General features: G+C 46.8%; 1 protein-coding gene across 4 annotated transcripts in view; it reads left to right on the forward strand.

Moving 5' to 3' along the window:
• Positions 1 to 809: 809 nt before the first annotated feature.
• STOX2 (storkhead box 2) overlaps positions 810 to 20,034 on the forward strand; it is a 197,365-nt gene continuing 178,140 nt past the window's right edge. For all 4 annotated transcript variants that reach the window (XM_060406912.1, XM_042241386.2, XM_027962615.3 and 1 more), the window contains exon 1: positions 810 to 1,251. In XM_060406912.1, the coding sequence (XP_060262895.1) occupies positions 888 to 1,251 (364 nt within the window). In that variant the 5' untranslated portion in view covers positions 810 to 887. The remainder of the gene's footprint in view (positions 1,252 to 20,034) is intronic.

The raw sequence follows: 20,034 nt of genomic DNA on the forward strand, positions 1-20,034 counted from the left end.
TCGGTTTTTTGTTTTGTTTTGTCTTTTGTTTTCGTTTTCTAAAAAAGTGTAATCATTACCTTTCCTGGTGAATTTCATATCCTTTTCGTCAATGGAAGAAGACACTGGGAATGACCGGGTTTCTTCTACCTTAGGCCCACAGTACGGGATGGAGATACGGGAGAGAGTTCCTACAGGGGTTTGGGAGGAGGGACTGATGACAATTTTTCGTGGTTGACTAAGTTTTTTAAAAAGCCACTTCCAAGGGCACATCAACCAGTCAGCGGAGGCACTTGTTCCAGCAGGAGGTGGGAGGTGGGGGCGGGGTGGAGCGTGGGGAGGAGCGACACGCGCAGCTCGGGGACTCGGGGCCTTCCGTGAGTCGCCGTGCGTCCCTGGACCCGCCACCCAAACGCACCCCGCGACCCGGCCATCCGCACCCCCCGGGACCACCTTCCGCTGCAGGCTGTTGGGGATTCCCCCGGACCGGTCCGGCCAGGCGGGTTCCCCAGCCTCAGCGCGAACTGCCCGCCCCCCTTCCGCGTCTCCGCCCCTCGCCGGGGCCGCCGGGCGCCGAGGGAGGCAAGGGTGCCACGGCTGGAAAATGAGCGGTGCCCGGAGGGTGGCCCGCAGCTGCAGGTAACGCGCGCCAGCCCCCGGCCCGAGAGGGCACCGCACACGCGCCCCGTCCACGCGTGGCGACCACGCTGCGCCCACTCGCAGGCTTGCGCCCAAGCGGGTCCCGGGGCGTCCTGGCGTCGGGGCGCAGGGTGGCGGGGGCGCGGCCGGCTCCGGGGGGCGGCACTAACGCTCCCCGCTTGTCCCCCAGCGCAGTTCGCGCGGCTGTTCCCGGGAGCGGCGGGAGGCGGCGGCGGCTGCTGTGAGTGGGGTCACGCGGCGGGCGCCGGATGCCTCCGAAGATGGAGAAGTTTCTGCAGATCGCGCCTCACTCTCTGGCCATCGTCCTGGGCCCGGCCGAGGGGCCGGCGGGGCAGAGGTCCGAGGCCGCCCGGCCCGCGTCCCCGGCCGGGCCCCAACAGCTCTCCCGGCACCACATCGGCTACGAGATCTTCGCCGACTTCAAAGCCGAGAACATGCAGCACTTCTGGAACAAGAAGGTCACGGCCGCGGTGGCCGAGACGTTCTTCCTGGGCTGGATCGACGAGCAGGTTCTGCTGATCCAGGGCAAGGAGGAGCATCTGGAGGCGCTGCGCGAGGGCTGGTCGCGCCGGGCGCTGCGGCCGCCCTCGGGCTTCCACATCCGCTGCCTCGGTGAGTCCGGCCGCCGGGCGCCCCGTCCCGTCCCGCCGGGTCGCGTCCGGTGCCGTAGCGCCGGGGACCTCTCCCCGCCCTGCCCGAGCCGGTGCGCAGGCCGGGCTCCCCCGGGCGCCCGCGCCTCTCTCCACCCCCGCGCCGCGCCGGGGGAGGGGCCGGCGGCCTGGGCGCGCGCGGGACAGGGGAGCTTCCTGGCACCGAAACCCCGGGAGCAGTACCTCTGCGCGCACGGCGCTCCTGGCCGGCCGGCGGGAGCCTCCCTGGCGGCACCTGCGGGGCGGTGCCTGGGGCCGATCAGGTGGGCGGCGGCGCGGGAGGCTTGGCGGGTGCTCGGCCGCTCCGGGTCTGCCGGGTTTCCATTTCTGCGCTCGGCTCTGGCCGCGGGCGCGCGTGCGGACGAGGGAGAGGTGGAGACAGACGGCGCCCAGGTAGCTTCTGGCGGCAGCGGGCTCAGCCGCGGGAGACGGCGGCTCCCGGTCCAGGTGCGCAGGCGCCCCCGGGTGCATCCTGTCCGGGGACCGGGACCCGGCCGCTCCGCGCCACCTCTGGCTGCCTCTGCCTGGCGGGAGGAGGGTGGGGGGGTGGGGGGGGGGGGGGGTGGGGGGGGTGGGGGCGCGTCCCTCCCGGGGTGGGTTGACTTTTAAGCGCCGGTGTTTCTGTGCACGACTGAGCTGTGTAGATTTCGTTGCCGCCCATACATCTTTCAAGTCATTTTGTGAGTTTGAAGGTAGGAAGAGACACGAGGACCAGAGAAAAAAGTCTGATCCTCAACAAAAGAGAAAGCAGTGTCCGGGAAGAGCCCGCAAGGTGCTGTTCACTGCTGCATTTCTAGCGCGTCTCGATCTGCTGATTATTTCTTAAATTGCATTACTTTTTCTTAACCCAGTCTGCATCTCTTTTAGACTATACTGTTTATTTTTGTACTTTAGGCTCAGTGGCTCAAAACGGATATAGTAAATAGTAATGTTTTGTGAAACGATTTCGGGAGAGAAACCATTCTTCTAGTCCCAAGGTTTAGAAATTCTTTTGTGACATTTTGGGAGGAGGTCAAGAGTTCAAACGCTAAAAGATGGTGAAGCGGCTCTTTTCGATAGCCAGGGTTGCTACGCTACCTTCTGCTGAAAGCAGAACTTTTTACCTGCTAACGTGCCTTCCTCTGCGCGGATGGCAAATTTATAGCATTTTTTTTGTTTTGTTGTGTTTTGTCAATTTTCGAATAGCAGAGATCTTTGCAAAACTTTCTTTAAATCGAGCAGACAAAAAACTAGTAAAGCTTACCTCTTGTGTGTTTTACAACCTGTGTTGAAATTTCGAAAGGTGCCTTCACTTTCTTTTTTGACGTTAGCAAAAACCTCAATGGAGTCCCTGTAATTAAGCTGCCTTAGTAAAAGGCCAAGATTAATATCTCTGAGATTTCATCTGTTCTACTGTAGAACGGCAACACACTAGGAGGTAAGAATATATGTAGTCATTTTTAGGCACTGCAGAGATTGCATTTCAGTAGTTTTTAACCTTGACTTCATACTTATTCTTTACTTTCTATTTTGGAAAATTTCAAACTATGCAAAACTGGTACAGTGGTTCTCTCCCTCTCCCCTTCTTTGCCAGGATATTCCAAGACCTTGAGTAGATGCCTGCAACCTCAGATGACTCTATATGTTAATATTTTTTTTCCTATACCTTCATACCTATGATAAAATTTAATTTTAAAATTTCTTACAGTAAGAGAATATCTGAATTGCTAGCATCATTTCTCTTCTGCTTTGGGGCCATTGTTTAGTAAAGTAATGGTTGCATGGACACAAACACTGCAATATCACCACTGTTGAAGTGATGCTGGCAGGGCAACTGCTAAGTGGCTAATGGGCAGACAGGTAACCTATGCATTGTGGATTCGCTGGGCCAAGGGATGATTTACATCCCAGGATAGGGTGGGATGAGGGAGTGAGTTCATGAAGCTACGAAAAATGGTGCCCAAGGTAAAACGTATGAATTGTTTGTTTCTGGAATTTTCCATTTAATATTTTTGGATCTCAGTGGACTGCAGATAACAAACTGCAGAAGCAAAACCTTGATAAGGGTTTTGCTTATAATCAAAAATGCTATATTGAACTCCTATGAACCCATTATCCAGCTTCAGAACTTACCAGTATATGACCAATCTCATTCCATCTTTAAATTTCTCCCACTGTTTGAAATCCCAGCTATTATAACAATAGCGTTTGATTTGTAAATATTTCGGTTGTTTGCATTATTTTTCACTTTAGCAGAATTGGTGAGCTTATGGGAATTGGTAATTTGTCATATCAAGCAAAGAGAACTATTTTGGCATTTTAAGGGTTACAGATTGCTGTGGTTCATTGACTGTAGCCTGTTGCCTTGGTATCTTGAACTGTCTCAAGCTCACTGGCAGCTGGCAGGTAGAGTAGCTGCACTGGCTCAGCCCTTACCTCAGTGCATGATGGCCAGCACGCAGAACACCTCCTAAAACCCGCAGCAGACCAAGGAGCGTGAGTGATGTCTTCTGGGATCCAGGGGGTTAGCTCTGGTGAAGTGCTTGGGGATTCAGTAACAATGGTAAAATATTGAATTGTTTCTGACGGTTCACCTCCTGTAAAACTTCTCTCAGGGAACCTCTGTGTTGGCTGCAAGGCTTCCTAATTTTTTGGTGGAAGATCTTTTATTGAGCTTTGAAACTCCAAAGTCCAGAAGCCCCTGATGACTGGTTCACAACCTTTTACTCTGAGGCACAGTATATATGTGGACAGGTTCATGCACTCAAAAATACAAGAAACAAAACCTCAGCCATGGATGTGTACTCAGAGGGAACCTAGCTGTAAATCTGGAAAGAGTGAGTGCCATTCTCATAGGCACTCCGTCTAATTTATATGCAAAAGTGGAGTTGATCATTATCTGTGAGACTTTATTACTAGTAATGCATTTCTGCATGATAACTTTCAGTGGATCCCTCAGACCGACTACCTATATTATCAGGTGCTTTTATGTGGTTTTGTGATTTTCCCTGATTATTTTGTGGGTATGAGACAGCCACAAAACCAGACAGAGAGGAGCCTTCCGGAGGGCATCATATTTCCTCTTGTTGAACTTGAATTAAATTCATCAGTCACAAGTAGTCCTCTTAAATAACTGGTAGGCAAATGCCAGTTTGCATTTTATTCTACTTATGGTTAATAATTATTCACAAAATTTGGTTGTTTTCCAGGTAGTCTCTGAGAGCTCATTTCTAGGTTGTGGTAATAAAATTGTTCTGTTAGATCCTCCCAGTGACGAAAGGGGAAGATTGCTTTTGTTCCATCTCAGAGTACCCTTCTCCTCATGGGGTGTGTGTGTGCGCATGCGCGCGTGCGCACATACGCATTAACCCATGGACAAGAAGTCTGCCCAGGCCCTCTTTTTTGGCTGGGCCCCAGCGCTGGTGAGGCAAGCCTACGCTTTCACCGCAGGATTGAAAACAATCTTGTCTTGCTTTGTAACTTGAAACATGCGTCTTGAAGTTGCCAGCAATTCCAGATTACTTTTGCCTGTAATTCCAAAAGTACACTTTTCAGGTCGAGGTTCAACAAGGAGGAGATGACTATGGATTCAATAAGAAGCGAGGAATTAAGGAACTCAAAGGAAAAGTAGTTTTGATTTGGGATATTCAAACCCACTGCTTAGAAATGACCTACTTTGGACATGGAGGGAATAAAAATTCAGACTTTTGATTTACGGGGCCCTCCAAAGGAAGGTGTAGGAAGAAACTAGCAGTGTTTTAAAGTTGTGCTGTGTACTTTAACACTCAGTTGGACGCCTGACTTGTTCCCTGAGTGACTGCTAGTCCCCGGCTCCGTGTCCTTCTGGAGGTTATGAAGACTGATGAAGGCTGCCGTCTTTGTAGAGATGCTGACTCTGGAACTGGGCATGTGCGGAGGCCTCTGAGCTCAGGGAGTGAGGAGCAGTTACTTCTTCCTGGTGGCCTGGGAGAGGGGTTCCTGGGGAAGAGGCTTGCCCTGAGCCTGGTACAGGGCTTCCTTCAGATCAGGACAGCTCTCCCACCTGGGCAGGAGCATAAGCGGTCACTGGATGGAGGAATCCCAGACGTGTTTGGGGGCTGGCTGGCTGGGGAGTAGGGGGACAGCGGTGTGATCAGACAGCGGAAAGGGGGGCTTGGGCCAGAGGTGCCCACTGAGAAGCCCTGGTAGCTTCTGAGCAGGGAAGGGAATGACGGGGTTTGATCTTCAGTATCCTGAGAATTCTGGGGCAGGGGAGGGGAGTGGGCCCAGGTACAGCAGCTGAAAGCCTATCGAAAGAGCGGTGGGGAGAGGTGGTGGGCGCTGTGAGGGAGCGTTTGTTCTCTCTCTCGGTCCCTTCCCGCGGTCGGGGGTTACTGTGCTTTGGAACATAGCGCTGTAGCCTGGTTGAGTTTGGAGGGCCCTCCAGCCTCCCCGAAGCCCCGAGGCCCTTGTGAGTCCCCTGTGGGGAGCCCAGATGTTTCTCCCTCCTAGGGCTCCTGGGGTTTCCCAGCTGTCAGCCTGATTCAGATCCGACCATCGCCATAGATGCTCCTAACTTCAGATCTCAGGGACCATGGCCCCTCCAGTGGCTCTTTATACTTAGATATTGTATTTTATTTTATATAGTATTATATAGAGTCGTGTCCAATTCTTTGAGACCCCATGGACTGTAGCCCACCAGGCTCCTTTGTCCATGGGATTCTCCAGGCAAGAATACTGGAGTGGGTAGCCATTCCCTTCTCCAGGGGATCTTCCCAACCCAGGGATCGAGCTTGAGTCTCCTGCACTGCAGGCGATTCTTTACCATCTGAGCCACCAGGGAAGCTCCATATAAATATATATTTATATAATTATATAAATACGAATAAATAAAGGTATATAAATTGAATCATATTATACTTTGTGTGTGTGCTCACTTGCTCAGTCATGTCTGACTCTTTGTGATCCCATGGACTGTAGCCCATGAAGCTCCTCTGTCCATGGGATTCTTCAGGCAAAAATACTCCAGTGGGCTGCCATTTCCTTCTCCAAGGGATCTTCTTGACCCAGGGACTGAACCTGTGTCTCTGGTCCCTCCTGCGTTGGCAGGCTAGTTCTTTACCACTGTGCCACCTGAGAAGTCCATATTATAACTTTATCCTTAGCTATTAACTTAGTTAGGACCAAACATACTTTTTAGCCTTTAAATCAGAATTTATATTTTACATTATAAAATTTTTAGCTGTTGTATCCCTGAAACTCACATAATATTATACATCAGCTATAATTCAATAAAAAAAGGAAAATTGTTTAGAACATAAGGGCATCAAGCATTTCTTCTATTCCAACATCTTTATTGGTTTTTTTCAAAGAGAGTTGCTCTCTTAAAGTGGCTTTTCTGAGTAGTAACTTTAAGACAATTGTTTTAAAAGGATACACTTCAAAAGAATTTGTGTATATCCCAACCAAAAGCTGATTTATTTAAGTCAACTTAAAATTGAATAATATGCCTAGGCTCATGTCTGGAATTGCCAAATGAGTGTTATAAAGCTTTTGGAATTAAAGGTACCGAGTCATTCAACAACTGAAGAACCTCCTCCTATCTCCTAGGATTTGTTCTGGGAATTGAAGTGGAGAATAGGTCAGACAAAGCCCTTGTACTTTTGGATATTCCATTCTAAGGGGGCAACAGAAATTTAAAAAATTAAACAAGAAGTAAGAATTTCAGAGTGTTTTAAGGGCTTTAAAAATTAAGCAGGTGAGGACTTCTCTGGCAGTCCAGTGGTTAAGACTCTGAGCTTCCACTGCCAGGATTTCAGGTTTGATCCATGGTTGGGGAACTAACATCCCAGATGCTGTAAAAAACAAAAACGGGTGATAGAGAGTGACAGGGAAACATGAGATGATAACTAACATTTATTGATCATTTACTATTTCATAAATGCTTTATTTCTGTTCGCTATTTAGGTATCACTATTTTACCCGTTTTACTGTTGAGAACACTGAGGAATAGCAGGACAAGTCCTTCTCCGAGGACACCTAGTTAGTAAGAGAGAGAGCTGGGGTCTGATCCCAGGCAGTATGCTGCTGCTAAGTCACTTCAGTCGTGTCCAACTCTGTGCGACCCCATAGAAGGCAGCCCACCAGGCTCCCCTGTCCCTGGGATTCTCCAGGCAAGAACACTGGTGTGGGTTGCCATTTCCTTCTCCAATGCATGAAAGTGAAAAGTGAAAGTGAAGTCACTCAGTCGTATCCGACTCTTAGCGACCCCATGGACTGCAGCCTACCAGGCTCCTCCGTCCGTAGGATTTTCCAGGCAAGAGTACTGGAGTGGGGTGCCATTGCCTCCTCCGTCCAGGCAGCATAAGTTTTGCTTGTTTTTCTTTTTCTGTTTGGTTATACAGATGAGATTCAAGTTCAGGTTGCTGGCCCCCAATACACACTCTCCTAGCAGTTTAGGGTTCCAGGTAGCCCAGAGGCCACGGGTTTGCTTGGAGGTGGCTGAGACCACACAGGGAAAAGGGAAACCAGCGCTGGTCCAGGATGCTGCGAGAGACCATCACGATTGAGCTTCCTTTAAGCCTAACAGTTCGGTCCATTGCTTTGTGTGGTTAATGATCTTTCTGTGGGGCTCACTCACAGGAGGGCAGATTCTTCATTTTCTGCCCAAAGCCACATTCCCCGCCAGGGCTTTGACTGACAGCTCAATAATACCTCTTGTTTTGAGTAGCACTTGAATGATGGATGAGGTGGTGGCCAGTGGTGGAGGAGCAGATGAAAATCAGCTTGAATGCCAGAGGGACAGAAAGGAAAGCCCTTGAGGCTGATGCTTGTAGAGCCAGCCAGAGAATGGAAGGTGTGACCGGAGATGAGGTCAGAGGGGCTGGCCGATGCCAGGTCATATGGGGCCTCTTGGTATTTTATTCTATGGTGACAAGGTTTTGAGCATCCAGTATAGTTAGGACACTGGGTTGGGGTCTGTAGAATATCCAGAAAAGCGTCAGACAGGGGACCCTCTCTTAGAGAAGCTTACCTCCCATATTAAAATCTCACTGTTAGGTCTGGACAGTGAACAAGGATGTATTTCAACTTTCATTAATTTCTAGCTAGTCGTAAAGATATTTTTATGAATTACCTCACTCTGGCTCGAAGAAATTTTCAGTAAAGGTGTGCCAGTTTCATCGTAATGAAGTGTTTAGAGTGAACTTCAAAGACTCAAGGCCTTGTGATAACTGTTGTAATTTAGATTACACTGACATGGAAGGATACAGCTGTGGATATTTTGATATCAGTCTCTCTTGACACAGATCTTGGACAGGGTCAAGGGTCAGAATTAGCGGTATCTCTTTAAAGAATTTGATAAATGATTTGGGTCAAGAGGTACAGGGAATTTATCAGAGCCTTTGGGGGTGTAAGTCTCCCAGCGAGGCAGACCCACGTAGCTGTGAGAGTCCGCAGGATGGTGGTAGGCACCCCGTGGCATGGCCCCCCGGGCTTGAGATATTCTTTTGATATTAATGCAATGAAACAGACCTCCCTACTGTTGATGTGACTCTTACAGCTCAACACACACAGTAAAATTCTTCCTCTTCCTTTATTTCCTGGGAAGGCCCTATGCTTGAATTTTCTATGAGAGCCCATCTGTGGATGTAAAATGGCATGTCTCTGAAACAGGGATGTCACCTCCTCTTCCCAATACCAAACACGTGGGGGAGGCTTTAAAGTCCCCTGGTCTGCGTGGATGCCAGCTGTTTAATAGTAAGTCCAAAATTACCTCCTTCTCACAAAGCCACGGGTCTCTGGAGGTCCCAAAAGGCTTACCAGTGTCTCTTAGCTGTGGACCCAGTTTGGCAGGATTGCACCTTCTGACCACCTGCGATCGCTGTGGCCTCTGTCTTCACGGTGAGGCCGCTGGTGCTCAGAGGATTCGCTGGGATGCTGTGACTGCACCCCCTCTCACCATCTCCTTCCATCCCTGTCACCCTTCCCCTGACGCTGTTCAGACGCCCTCCTCCCCATTTCTTCTACTTTCTCTCCAGGTTTGGGCTACTTTTCCTTTTAAATCTTGCAATAACGGGTGATGTCTTCTCTGCCTTTCTACTTCAAAAGCCACATGCCCCCCCCCACCAGCCAAGAGCCCCGTGCCCGAGTTTTTTAGAACCTGAAGTTCTCGTTATGTTACCATTTCCAGGACACCAGAGCTCCATCACCTGGTCTTCTAAAGAACATTGTCTTTGGCAATTCCAGGCTCCTCATTTTCCTTGGAAGTGATCTTCATGAGTCAGGATGGTTTTCTGACACTTTCACGCTGAAAAAGAGGGGAAGAACTTCTATACATTTAATGTCTCCAAGGGGACACCATTCCAGATGTGATTTTCAAAATAAAATTTTATTTATTTATAGATGTTCCCAAACATGTGGCTCTCACCCCTTGAGGCTATTTTCTGCTCTTGGGCAGGTCCTCTCTGAAGTTTTTTCCTGCCCATCTCACCAAGGCTAGGGGGAGCGTTACAGGATCTAATCTGTGTTCCTGCAGTAGAGGGTTTTTTCTTTGCTATGTGGAAACATCTGTCCAGTCTGGCTAGTTCGTGTAGCTTCTTTGTTTTTTCTTTTTTTTTTCCTTCATGTTAGTTATTTTATCTCTGCTTCTGGACAAAAATATCAGACACTCTCTGGACTCCTCCAGAGGAGGCAAAAGGATGACACAGTCCAGTGAACACTGCTGTCCTTCTGGAAAGAAATTCCAAATCTTTATCTCATCGATTATAATTGCGTTTATGCCATGTGTGTGTGCAGGCACACGCGCGCTCAGCCATGTCCTACTCTTTGCAACTTCATGGGCTGTAGCCCACCAGGCTCCTCTGTCCATGGGATTTTTTAGGCAAGAATACTGGCATGGGTTATCATTTCCTCCTCCAGGGGAATCTTCCTAACCCAGGAATCAAAATCTCATTCTGTTGTTACAGTTCACCCAGATCCTCAAACAGTGTTCCTCCAAGATCTTCTCTTGGCCTCTAGGTTCTGATGGCTGGTCCTTTCCTCTTTGGTTCATTCTGTTTGGGTCTTGTTAATATCAGCTCGGGGAGATTTGGAAAGCTTGCTGACTTTACAGTCAATATACAATCGCAGGATACATAGATAATCCTTTCATTTTTGTTATTATGGGGGACAACTTTGTGACCAGCATACCTTGTCTAGGTTGGTCACTTTCCTTTTATCAGAGTCCAGTTATTAGTTTGTAAAAAACAAATGGCTTTAGGTTAGTAGACTGAAGTACTAATATAGAAAAATGAGAGCGGTACTTTAGAATCCGTGTCTCTGAACGTGCCAGATGATGGTGGTTACTCAAGCATCCTTCTTCTCCTCTTTCCTGTATCTCGAACATTTCCTCTTACATCAGTACTAAAGAAGGACCATTTTAGAGGATGGTCTTTATGCTCTTTGCTCCTTCATTTTATTAAATGCTTACTTCAGAGTTGGAGAAGGGGTGAGTAGAGTAGGGAGGAGGAAAAGTCTGTTGATGTTCACTGTGGGTCAGGCATTGTTCTCAGCACTTTAATATAGTCTCATGTAACGTTGTGCTAATACTATTTCCATTCTATAGAAGAAGAAACAGATTCAGAGAATATTTATACGTACATGTTTAATACAAGTCCTTTCTCATCCTTTTCACCTTGAAATTTTTTCCCAAAATTAATACTGGAATATCTCTGCTTTTTGCTTGGTATATTGATTGCCACCTTTTTCTTTTTCATCTTTTGTATGCTTTTATTTTAGTGTGTGTTTTATAAGCAGGATATCGAGTTAGACTTTAAACCCAGTATGAAATTTGTCTTTTTAGAAATATTGAACCACTAACTGTATTGTAATAACATTTGTTTGCTCTTGCTTGAAACTTTTGTATGTCACATGGTAGGCCCTACAATGTCAGTTTTGTTTTTTTTTTTTAACACAAATCATTTATGTTGAAATGAAGTAGTACACTCTTTTTACAAATGAATTAAATACCTTCTTTGGTGCTTTGCTCTCGACCTTGTAACTAAAGCAGTAGCTATAACCAGCGGCCTAGTTATTCTGTAGCTTAGCTGAATCCCAAAATCTCTACCATCGACCCTAAGGAAGTGAAGCCAAGAGGGAGATAACCATAGCTGCTCCCATAACACCTCCTCAGGGAGGGAACCAGTATAGACCTGGGTTAGTAAAATAGTCACTTCCTGGCTTAGAAACCCTCTTTGGACAGTGTTGATTTGGACCAGAGGCTGTGGAGGCTGCCCCTGCAGGACCAAGGCTGAGGATGGGGAGGATACTTGGACAGGGCGCCAGTTAGCATTTGGTCCTATCCAAACTGGCCATGAGACATTGGGTCCTCACCCAATGGTCCTTGATACTTGGTCCTGTCCAAAACCATCTGTCATGGACCGGGTATGCTCACAAAAGTTTTGAGCAGGACCAAATGTCCTGCAAGGGTGGCCTTCATTTAGTCTAAGGAGGCTACATCAGTGTCATTTGGAAACTGGACTGTTTTCTTTTGTTTAGCTTCTGTTTTTATGAAAACTTGTCAGTTTATACTGTGCAAAGAGTCTTAGATCCAGGATCAAAAGCAGAAGGGTGAGGGATGTTGGATGTTACTGAGTTAAACTGGCTCTCAAGGTAAGCAGCAGGCTCCGGTAATTGTAGAGAGAGATTTTGAGGTGATATAAGAAAGAGTAGAAGCTTCTTGTAACAGAGGCGCATCTTCGGTTTGCGGAAGTCCATGAAGACAGAATTAGATGGAGACTGCTGATGGTGATAACGCAGTGACCTGTGACTGATGACTGTGGGGAAAAGGTTTAATTTGATGAACTTTTCCCCTCTTCTTTCAAAAGTGAACACACTGCATATCTCTTTGACACTGTGAAAGAAACAAGGCTCAGAAAGCCCCAAAGTTTCTTTCCTTTAAAAAAAAATTAAGTATAGTTGATTTACAGTGTTATGTGTTTTCTTAGAATACTATAAGTTTATCTTGTTTTCAAGTAGGTGACCACTCGTTATAACGTGACTGCTGCTGCTGCTGAGTCGCTTCAGTCGTGTCCGACTCTGTGCGACCCCATAGACGGCAGCCCACCAGGCTCCCCCGTCCCTGGGATTCTGGTGGGTTGCCATTTCCTTCTCCAATGCATGAAAGTGAAAAGTGAAAGTGAAGCCGCTCAGTCGTGTTCAACTCTTAGTGACCCCATGGACTACAGCCCACCAGGCTCCTCCATCCATGGGATTTTCCAGGCAAGAGTAACTGGAGTGGGGCGCCGTTGCCTTCTCATAACGTGGCTAATAGTAAGAAATCCTAGATTCCGTAAAATCCAGCATTATCTAGCTATAGTTGTGGTGAAAATATAAAAGCCAATTTAACCAGCAAATTTACATGCAATTTGAATAAGTGGGATTTTAAATTTCTATGTACTCAAACCAATGATTAGTTGATAAAGTTTTGTTGTGTATAATGCCTTTTTAATGAGCCTAAATATTTGAATGACTTTAGATTTAATAACTATTAAAGTGCCATGCTGAAATAAGTATCACATTTTTTTAAATGACTTTTTTCTCTCCTCTCCCATTAAAAATTCTGGACATTTATTAGCAGAAGAGGGAAGGATTGGTTAAATGCTAACAGAACATACGTTGAAGTTATTTCTGAAGAGCAGTTTGATGTGAGTTGGTGAGTTCACATCATTTCAGTGACTGTTTGTAAGACAGACTGTAAGAATGTAAATCTGGAGTGGCTGAATCCAAGGGTCAAGTGTATGATCTATTCAACAAATGCTTTTAATTTCAAGGGGAGGGATTTAGAGTATGCACAATTGTTCAAGGAGAGGGAATGTGAGTAATTTTCTCTGAGCCCTGACCCTGTGTACGCAAAAGTTCTGAGGACTTACGCATGCAGACTTGAATGAGTGAATGTCGTCCTTTGTAATATTGCCAACATATTTAATTTTCCAAGTAGGCAGGTCATTGTGTTGACTTTGTCCTCATGCCAGAACCATTATCCAGGCTTTTCAATTAAGATATTGCCTTCTCAAGTCACAAAAGTTGAAAATGACTACCATTTATATGCTCACCTGTTTTAAAATAACTGGCACTTATATTCTACTTGCTTATATTAGCAGTTCACTTTGAATGTGTCTTTCCCATTAGTTTGTCATTTCTTTGAGGATGGAGACTATAATCCTCAGTTATGTGTCCTACTTCAGTTCTCTGTGTGATGTGGATTTATAAGCGTAGCATGAGTGTACTTAGAAGTATAGTTAATGCTAACTGGCTGCTGGTGGTAATTTCTAAACTCCCTTTTGTGAAAATAATTAGACAAGAAGATCATTAAACTGGGGTAGCCCTAGTGTCTTTGGTAGCTTATGAAAGCAAACTGAATCCAGAGTCGACTAGATTTTTCTTGAATCTGAGAAAACGAAACTTAAGAACAACTACTAACAGCTGAGTAAAGTTTCTTACGTAAGCCAAACATTTAAGATACAGCCAAATAAATAATTACTTTGCTTCCCCTCTTCTCTATAAACACCTCTGCTGTAGCCCCCCACACTGGGAAGCCCCCTAACCACTTTTTGGTTTTGGCAATGCCTGAAATATTATAAAAGATATATTGATGATTATAGTTAACAGCCTATATTAAATTTGTTTGAGTTACAATTCTGCTTTAGAAAATAAGACTTGGGGTACAGGTTTTAAAAAATAAGTCAGATGGCATGTTAATTATATTTCAGTTAAAGAGGAAATAAATTGGATGATTGAGGAAAACCACAGAGAAACTGGCCTCCTCAGCTGTTTGAAAAGCAAGAGGGAAATCTACTATACCTCAATATTTTTGTTGTCAAGGGAGGGGAAAGAATTTGAGAGGAAAGGGTGTGAAATGAGATCATAATGGGAAATAATGGACTTTATTGTTAATGTGCAGCCATGTGACCTGAGCATGCAGGTTGCCATGTTGGTCACCCAAGGCAGCAGCCACAATTTGGGGCCTGAAATACATTAAAAGTGTTGCCGCAAAGTTACTGTGTTTTAGGAGGACAGAAGAAGACGTCACATTTATTCATAGACAAGTTGTATGTGCATGTCCTGAAAAGAAAACATTGAAAAAGTTGTGTTTGTATTTCTGTATCCATTAGGATGGGGTTTCCCTTGTGGCTCAGCGGTAAAGAATCTGCCTACAAGGCAGGTGATGCGGGTTGGGTCCCTGGGTTGGGAAGATCCCCTGGAGAAGGGAATGGCAACCCGCTCCAATATTCTTGCCTGGGAAATCCCATGGACAGAGGAGCCTGGTGGGCTGCAGTCCCTGGGGTCACAGAGTCGGACATGACTTAGCAACTGAACAGCAACAAGAAGTCCATTAAACAATATATTAGGATACACGAAATGATCAAAACATTTACTTCCACGTCTGGATGCCTGTAGCAGCCTTAGCCGCCAATGTTCAACTTCAGCGTCTTTTTTACTTTGCAGGCCTGTCCAAACAATCTTCAGAATTCCTGGGTGAATTCAGGAGATAATAAATAATTTCATGAGGCATTAGTCACACATGGATTCACAAATGTACATTGTAAAGAATAAAATGCATATTGTATAGTTTTTTAAAAGTAGAGTCATGATGTCATTTAGCCTTAGCCATGAAAACCTTATTTAGAAAACGGTGACTTTTTTTCCCCTCTGGGAAATTCACTTTTCTTCAGTACATGAGATTGGATGAAAGTAGAACAGGTTATCAGAAATTCAGAAAAGCTGTGAAAGTTTTAATTTGGGGAATCTCTTGGGGGCTTTTCAGGTGGCACTAGCAGTAAAGAACCTGCCTGCCAATGCAGGAGACATAAGGGATGTGGGTTCGATTCCTGGGTTGGGACGATCCCCTGGAGGAGAACATGAAGAATGACTCCAGTATTCTTGCCTGGAAAAGAAAAATAAGTTTTCATGAAAGAGAGTCTCATGAAAACTAGGTTTTTACATCCACCAAAACTCTTTTGCAGGGCAAGTGGAGAATTCCAGAGGGTGTCTGTCCACCTCTAAGGCCAGTACTGAACTGGCTGGATTGAGAACTCAGGTCAAGCTATTGAATTTTCATTGTAGTCCTAGCTCACTTTTGCTGTCTGCCGTGATCATTGAAATTTTCCTCCTGGTCTGGGTACCATATATACTGGAAGTAATGAAGGAAGTGAAAAGGACTGTCTTGTCTTCTTAAGGTAGGAGAGCACTCACCACCACAGCTTTGAAATGGTGTCTGCATCCTTGGAAGATTGTGAGTTGAGTCAAAGCAAAGAAAACCCTCTGACAATTTTTGGGCCAACTTAGAAAACACTGGCTTCCAAAACTGCTCAGTAATCTAGGAGAAGACCTCAGTCCTTACTCAGTGCTTTAATTGTGTCCAGGAGAGTATGTGAAACATCAGGGAGGTTCCTTGCTTGGTGAACCTTTTAATGCTGATCACAGGGTTCATCCTTTGGCACCCTACTCCAGTACTCTTGCCTGGAAGATCCCATGGACGGAGGAGCCTGGTAGGCTGCAGTCCATAGGGTGGCTAAGAGTCGGACAACGACTGAGCGACTTCACTTTCACTTTTCACTTTCATGCATTGGAGAAGGACATGGCAACCCACTCCAGTGTTCTTGCCTGGAGAATCCCAGGGACAGAGGAGCCTTGGTAGGAGGCTGGCTGTCCCACAGAGTCAGACACGACTGAAGCGACTTAGCAGCAGCAGCAGCAGCACAAGGAAATATGATTTCCAGGTTTGTGAGTAAAAACACTGAATACCCCAGTTTTGGGAGCTCCAGGGAAAAGGCCACCTTCTTTGCATGCATGAACAGTTTTCATTTGGAGCAATGCATATTTCGTAGAAGAAAATTGAAGCTCTGAATACACAAAAATCGATACTTAAAGTAAAACCCCAATCAATATTTAAAATAGTGATTATAAAGTGATTTTGTGTTTTCCCTCATTATTCTGTTTTGGAGGTGTATTCTCGTTGCTCAGTGAAGAAAATCTGAGAAGTCCAGATTAATTTTATTTCGATAATAAAATGATATTCTGTGTCCGTGATAAACTGCTTGGGCTTATGCCTCTCACTTTCTGTTTATTTTTTTTACTGCTTGTCCCTATCATTAGTGTCTTACCCATGAAGAGGTTCATTACATAATACCCTTTCCCTTTCTGCCTTCCATGGAAGGCTTTGGAATGCCTGAGCAGTCCCTGTAGCTCGCTGGCCTGGTGTATGTAAGCCTTTGCCAGGTGATAAGGCTGGGTGTGGTGTCAGAGCTCTGGTTGGGTTAGGGTTCTCATTTCCCCTCTGAATTTAGCAGCTGTGGGGCTCAGACCAGACCCTGTTCTGTTGGAGTAAAAAAACATAATTCATGAAATTAAAAAAAAAATACAAATATAGTCACTTAACCTACAGGACGGGGAAGCCTGGCGTGCTGCTGTCTATGGGGTCGCAAAGAGTCAGACACGACTGAGCTGAACTGAACTGAACCATTTTTATTTTTTTGGTTGGTCTACTTATTTTTACGTAATGATCTATTATTAGTATGTACATATCTTGTATCCTGCAAAGGACTGAATTTTTCGTGCTTGGTTTCCAAGGAGACTGATTGAATACCAAGCTGTTAGATGAGTGGAATTTGGCTGATTCCAGTCATGGTTTTTGAGATGTTCGAAGTCACCTTGAAACTGGACGTGCAGACAGTTGAGCTGAAGCGTGTTTTCCGCTCACGGTTCCGTTGGCGGCGGGGCTCTGCTCCCCTGATGCTAAGCCAATAGAGTGTAACGACGTTTATTTCGCTTCTGAATTGTACACAGAGGCTGGGTTAGGACCTCCCTTGGCTGGGCGCCCTCGTGTAAGCGTAGGGAACTTCACGGAATGCGGGTCACGGCTTCGTTTTCCTTTCCGTCTGAGGAGGCGGGAGCCTGTGCGAGCAGGTAGGGGTGCTTTTCTATGAAGCGCAGTGAAAGCAAGACGCCCGCGAGGTTCATGCCCGGCCCCGCGGACGGCTCGGCAGTTCTCTTGCCGCTACTGTCTGGGATATTTTCATCCGCGACTCTGAAGAGAACGGAGGGTGTTCCAGACTCTGGCTTTAAAGGTCAGGGCGCGCAGCTTCATGCATTTCTGTGTTCCTGGCTCTGATATCGCAGGTGCTGGGCCCGGGGTGGGGGGAGGGCTTGCAGGGGGCCTGGCAGGCGGCTGGGTCTCCAGGGCGGGGCTGCAGTGCCCCCCCCCCCCCCCCCCCCGCTCGAGGCTGCGGGGTTCCGCGGGAAGGAGGCCTTGATCTCTCAGGCAGCACCCCCATCCTTGTCCCGGTCGGGCTGGGCCCCCAGCTCTTGCCTCAAGGGGTCTGTGAGTGAGTAGGCAAGTAGCAGGGGGTACCTGGGGCTCAGACCTGGAGGTTAAGAGATTGGATCCAGACTGGCCCTTCAGACCCGGCGTGTCCTCCCCGAGGTGGCCCTTCACGCAGTCGGAGCGGAAGTGAGGAGAGCTGATGGGTTTGTGTTGTCTCAGAGTCCTGGGAGCCGGGCCAGTGACCAGGGACAACCGGGCCTGTGCCCCGCCCTCCTCAACCCCCTTCCCTCCTGCTCCCCTCGACCTTTCGGCTCGGGCCTGGGGTGTCTGCCACCCACGGCCAGCACACCCGAGGGCTGGAGTGAAATGGCGCAGCAGGGTCAACCCCATGCACTGTGAGCCTGGATGCGGTTCTTGTGCCCGTCCAGACCCGGCAGGCCCTTTTGCTGTTTAAGAATGACCTTACTTACTGTCCCTTCTGGAGAAGGACATGGCAACCCACTCCAGTGTTCTTGCCTGGAGAATCCCAGGGATGGAGGAGTCTGGTGGGCTATAGTCCATGGGGTCGCACAGTCAGACATGACTGAAGCGGCTTAGCAGCAGCAGCAGCTCTGTCCCTCCCCTCCATGGTAGATTCTGAAGTAGCCCATGTATATACATTAACATATTTAATCTTCAGTACTCTGGCCATCACATGTGAAGAGCCAACTCATTGGAAAAGACCTTGATGTTGGGAAAGATTGAAGGCAGAAGGAGAAGGGAGTGGCAGAGGATGAGATGGTTGGACAGCATCACTGACTCAATGGACATGAGTTTGAGCAAGCTCCTGGAGTTAGTGAAGGACAGGGAACCTGGCGTGCTGCAGTCCATGGGGCTGTAAAGAGTCAGACACGACTGAGCACCTAAACAACAACAGCAATTCAGTCTTCACAGAAACTCAGTGAGTTTCTTATTTCCATTTTATAAGAGGCTAAAATTCAGAGAGAGTACATGTCTTACCTGATGTCAGACAGGTGAGGGGGCGGTGCTGAGCTTCACCCCAGATCCGCCAGCCTCCATGCTCCTCCCACCCACTCCTGGGCACCCGTCTTCCAAAACACTCACCCACTTCTGCTTGGCCCACTGTGGTTCCCCTATAATCTTCAGGAACTCACCTAAGCTTTTGCAATCAATTTTTTTCTTCCAGTATAAATTTAGGATTTCCCTGGTGTCCGTGCTACCAGTGCAGGGAGCACAGGTTTGATCCCTGGTTGGGATATTGCATGCTGCCCGGCGAGGCAAAAAAAAAACCAAACACCCAATATAAATTTAACTACAGTCATCTAATAGGGGTTCCTTTTCTTGATTAAACGAGCGTCAAGAGGCTATGGCTGTCCAGAAGGAGACTATCCCAGGCAGACTGTACAATGAAAGGCTTTCCTTCCCACCCATCTCTGCTATTCCTTTTTTCCTGCCCAGTCACGTCGTCACATGTTTGGCCCACAAGAAATTACAGCAAAGCAAGTGGTCGCAGTTCTCAGCCCTAAGTGAGAGCGATGCTGACAGGAATCTGATGCTCCCGAGTCCGTCTGCTGGAGACGGTTCCAGCAGGTCTGAAGACTCGCCTGATGAGCCGGCCGTTCCGTTGTCTAGGGCCTCCTCAGTTCTCCTTGGCTCTTTCCATCTGTGCCCCTAGCTTGTCAATGCCTGCTGGGGGGAAGGTTTTGTTCTTTGGCACATGTTAAATATTGTAAAAGGCGGTGTACACTGTACATTAAAAAAAGGTCTAACAACAATGCAATACCACTTTGTCCATCAAATGCAGCCTTGGGCCTTGATCGTTTCCCCAGATACGCAGACGTGCACAGCCGTGTATTTTGTAAAACAGGCTGCCCTGCTTTCCAGGAGAAGTGGTTTTTAGCTGCGAGGAGGCATCAAGTGTTCAAGTTAATTTGACAGTTTTGTGTAACAGTTTCATTGAGCCTCATCCCCTAAACTGTCACCTGCTTGAAAATTATTTGGGATTAAAATAATCCAATAATAAATCCAAACTGGCCAGAGTGGGAGAATTTCAGCACGGACACGCGCCTATGAAACTTTGCTTTTTTTCTTTTTCTGGGTCATAAAGCTAATAAAATATACTTTCCACCTCCCGACGTTCCCCACGTTTCCATATAAATTATTTGTCACCTATGTTCTACTTTCCTTTAAGCCTATTTTATTTTCCCAGGCCAAGAGCCTTGGTTGATTTCCTTAGATAAATGTCGGTCACCTCTGATAAGAAAAAGCACACTAGAGAGAGTTAGATGGAGCAGCTAGCCATCTCAGTGAACTTGCAATGACAGATAAACAATGACGAAAATATTATTGTGTGATTGTGAAAACAAAACAACAACAAAACAACACTCAAAACAGAAAACTTCTTGACAAATTAGTTAACAGAGGCTCTTATTTGACTTGTGGGATAAACTTCAGAGGGAAGCAGAGAGAAAAATGTACATTTTA

This window comes from Ovis aries, chromosome 26 (genome assembly GCF_016772045.2).
Source record: "Ovis aries strain OAR_USU_Benz2616 breed Rambouillet chromosome 26, ARS-UI_Ramb_v3.0, whole genome shotgun sequence".
Taxonomy (NCBI): domain Eukaryota; kingdom Metazoa; phylum Chordata; class Mammalia; order Artiodactyla; family Bovidae; genus Ovis; species Ovis aries.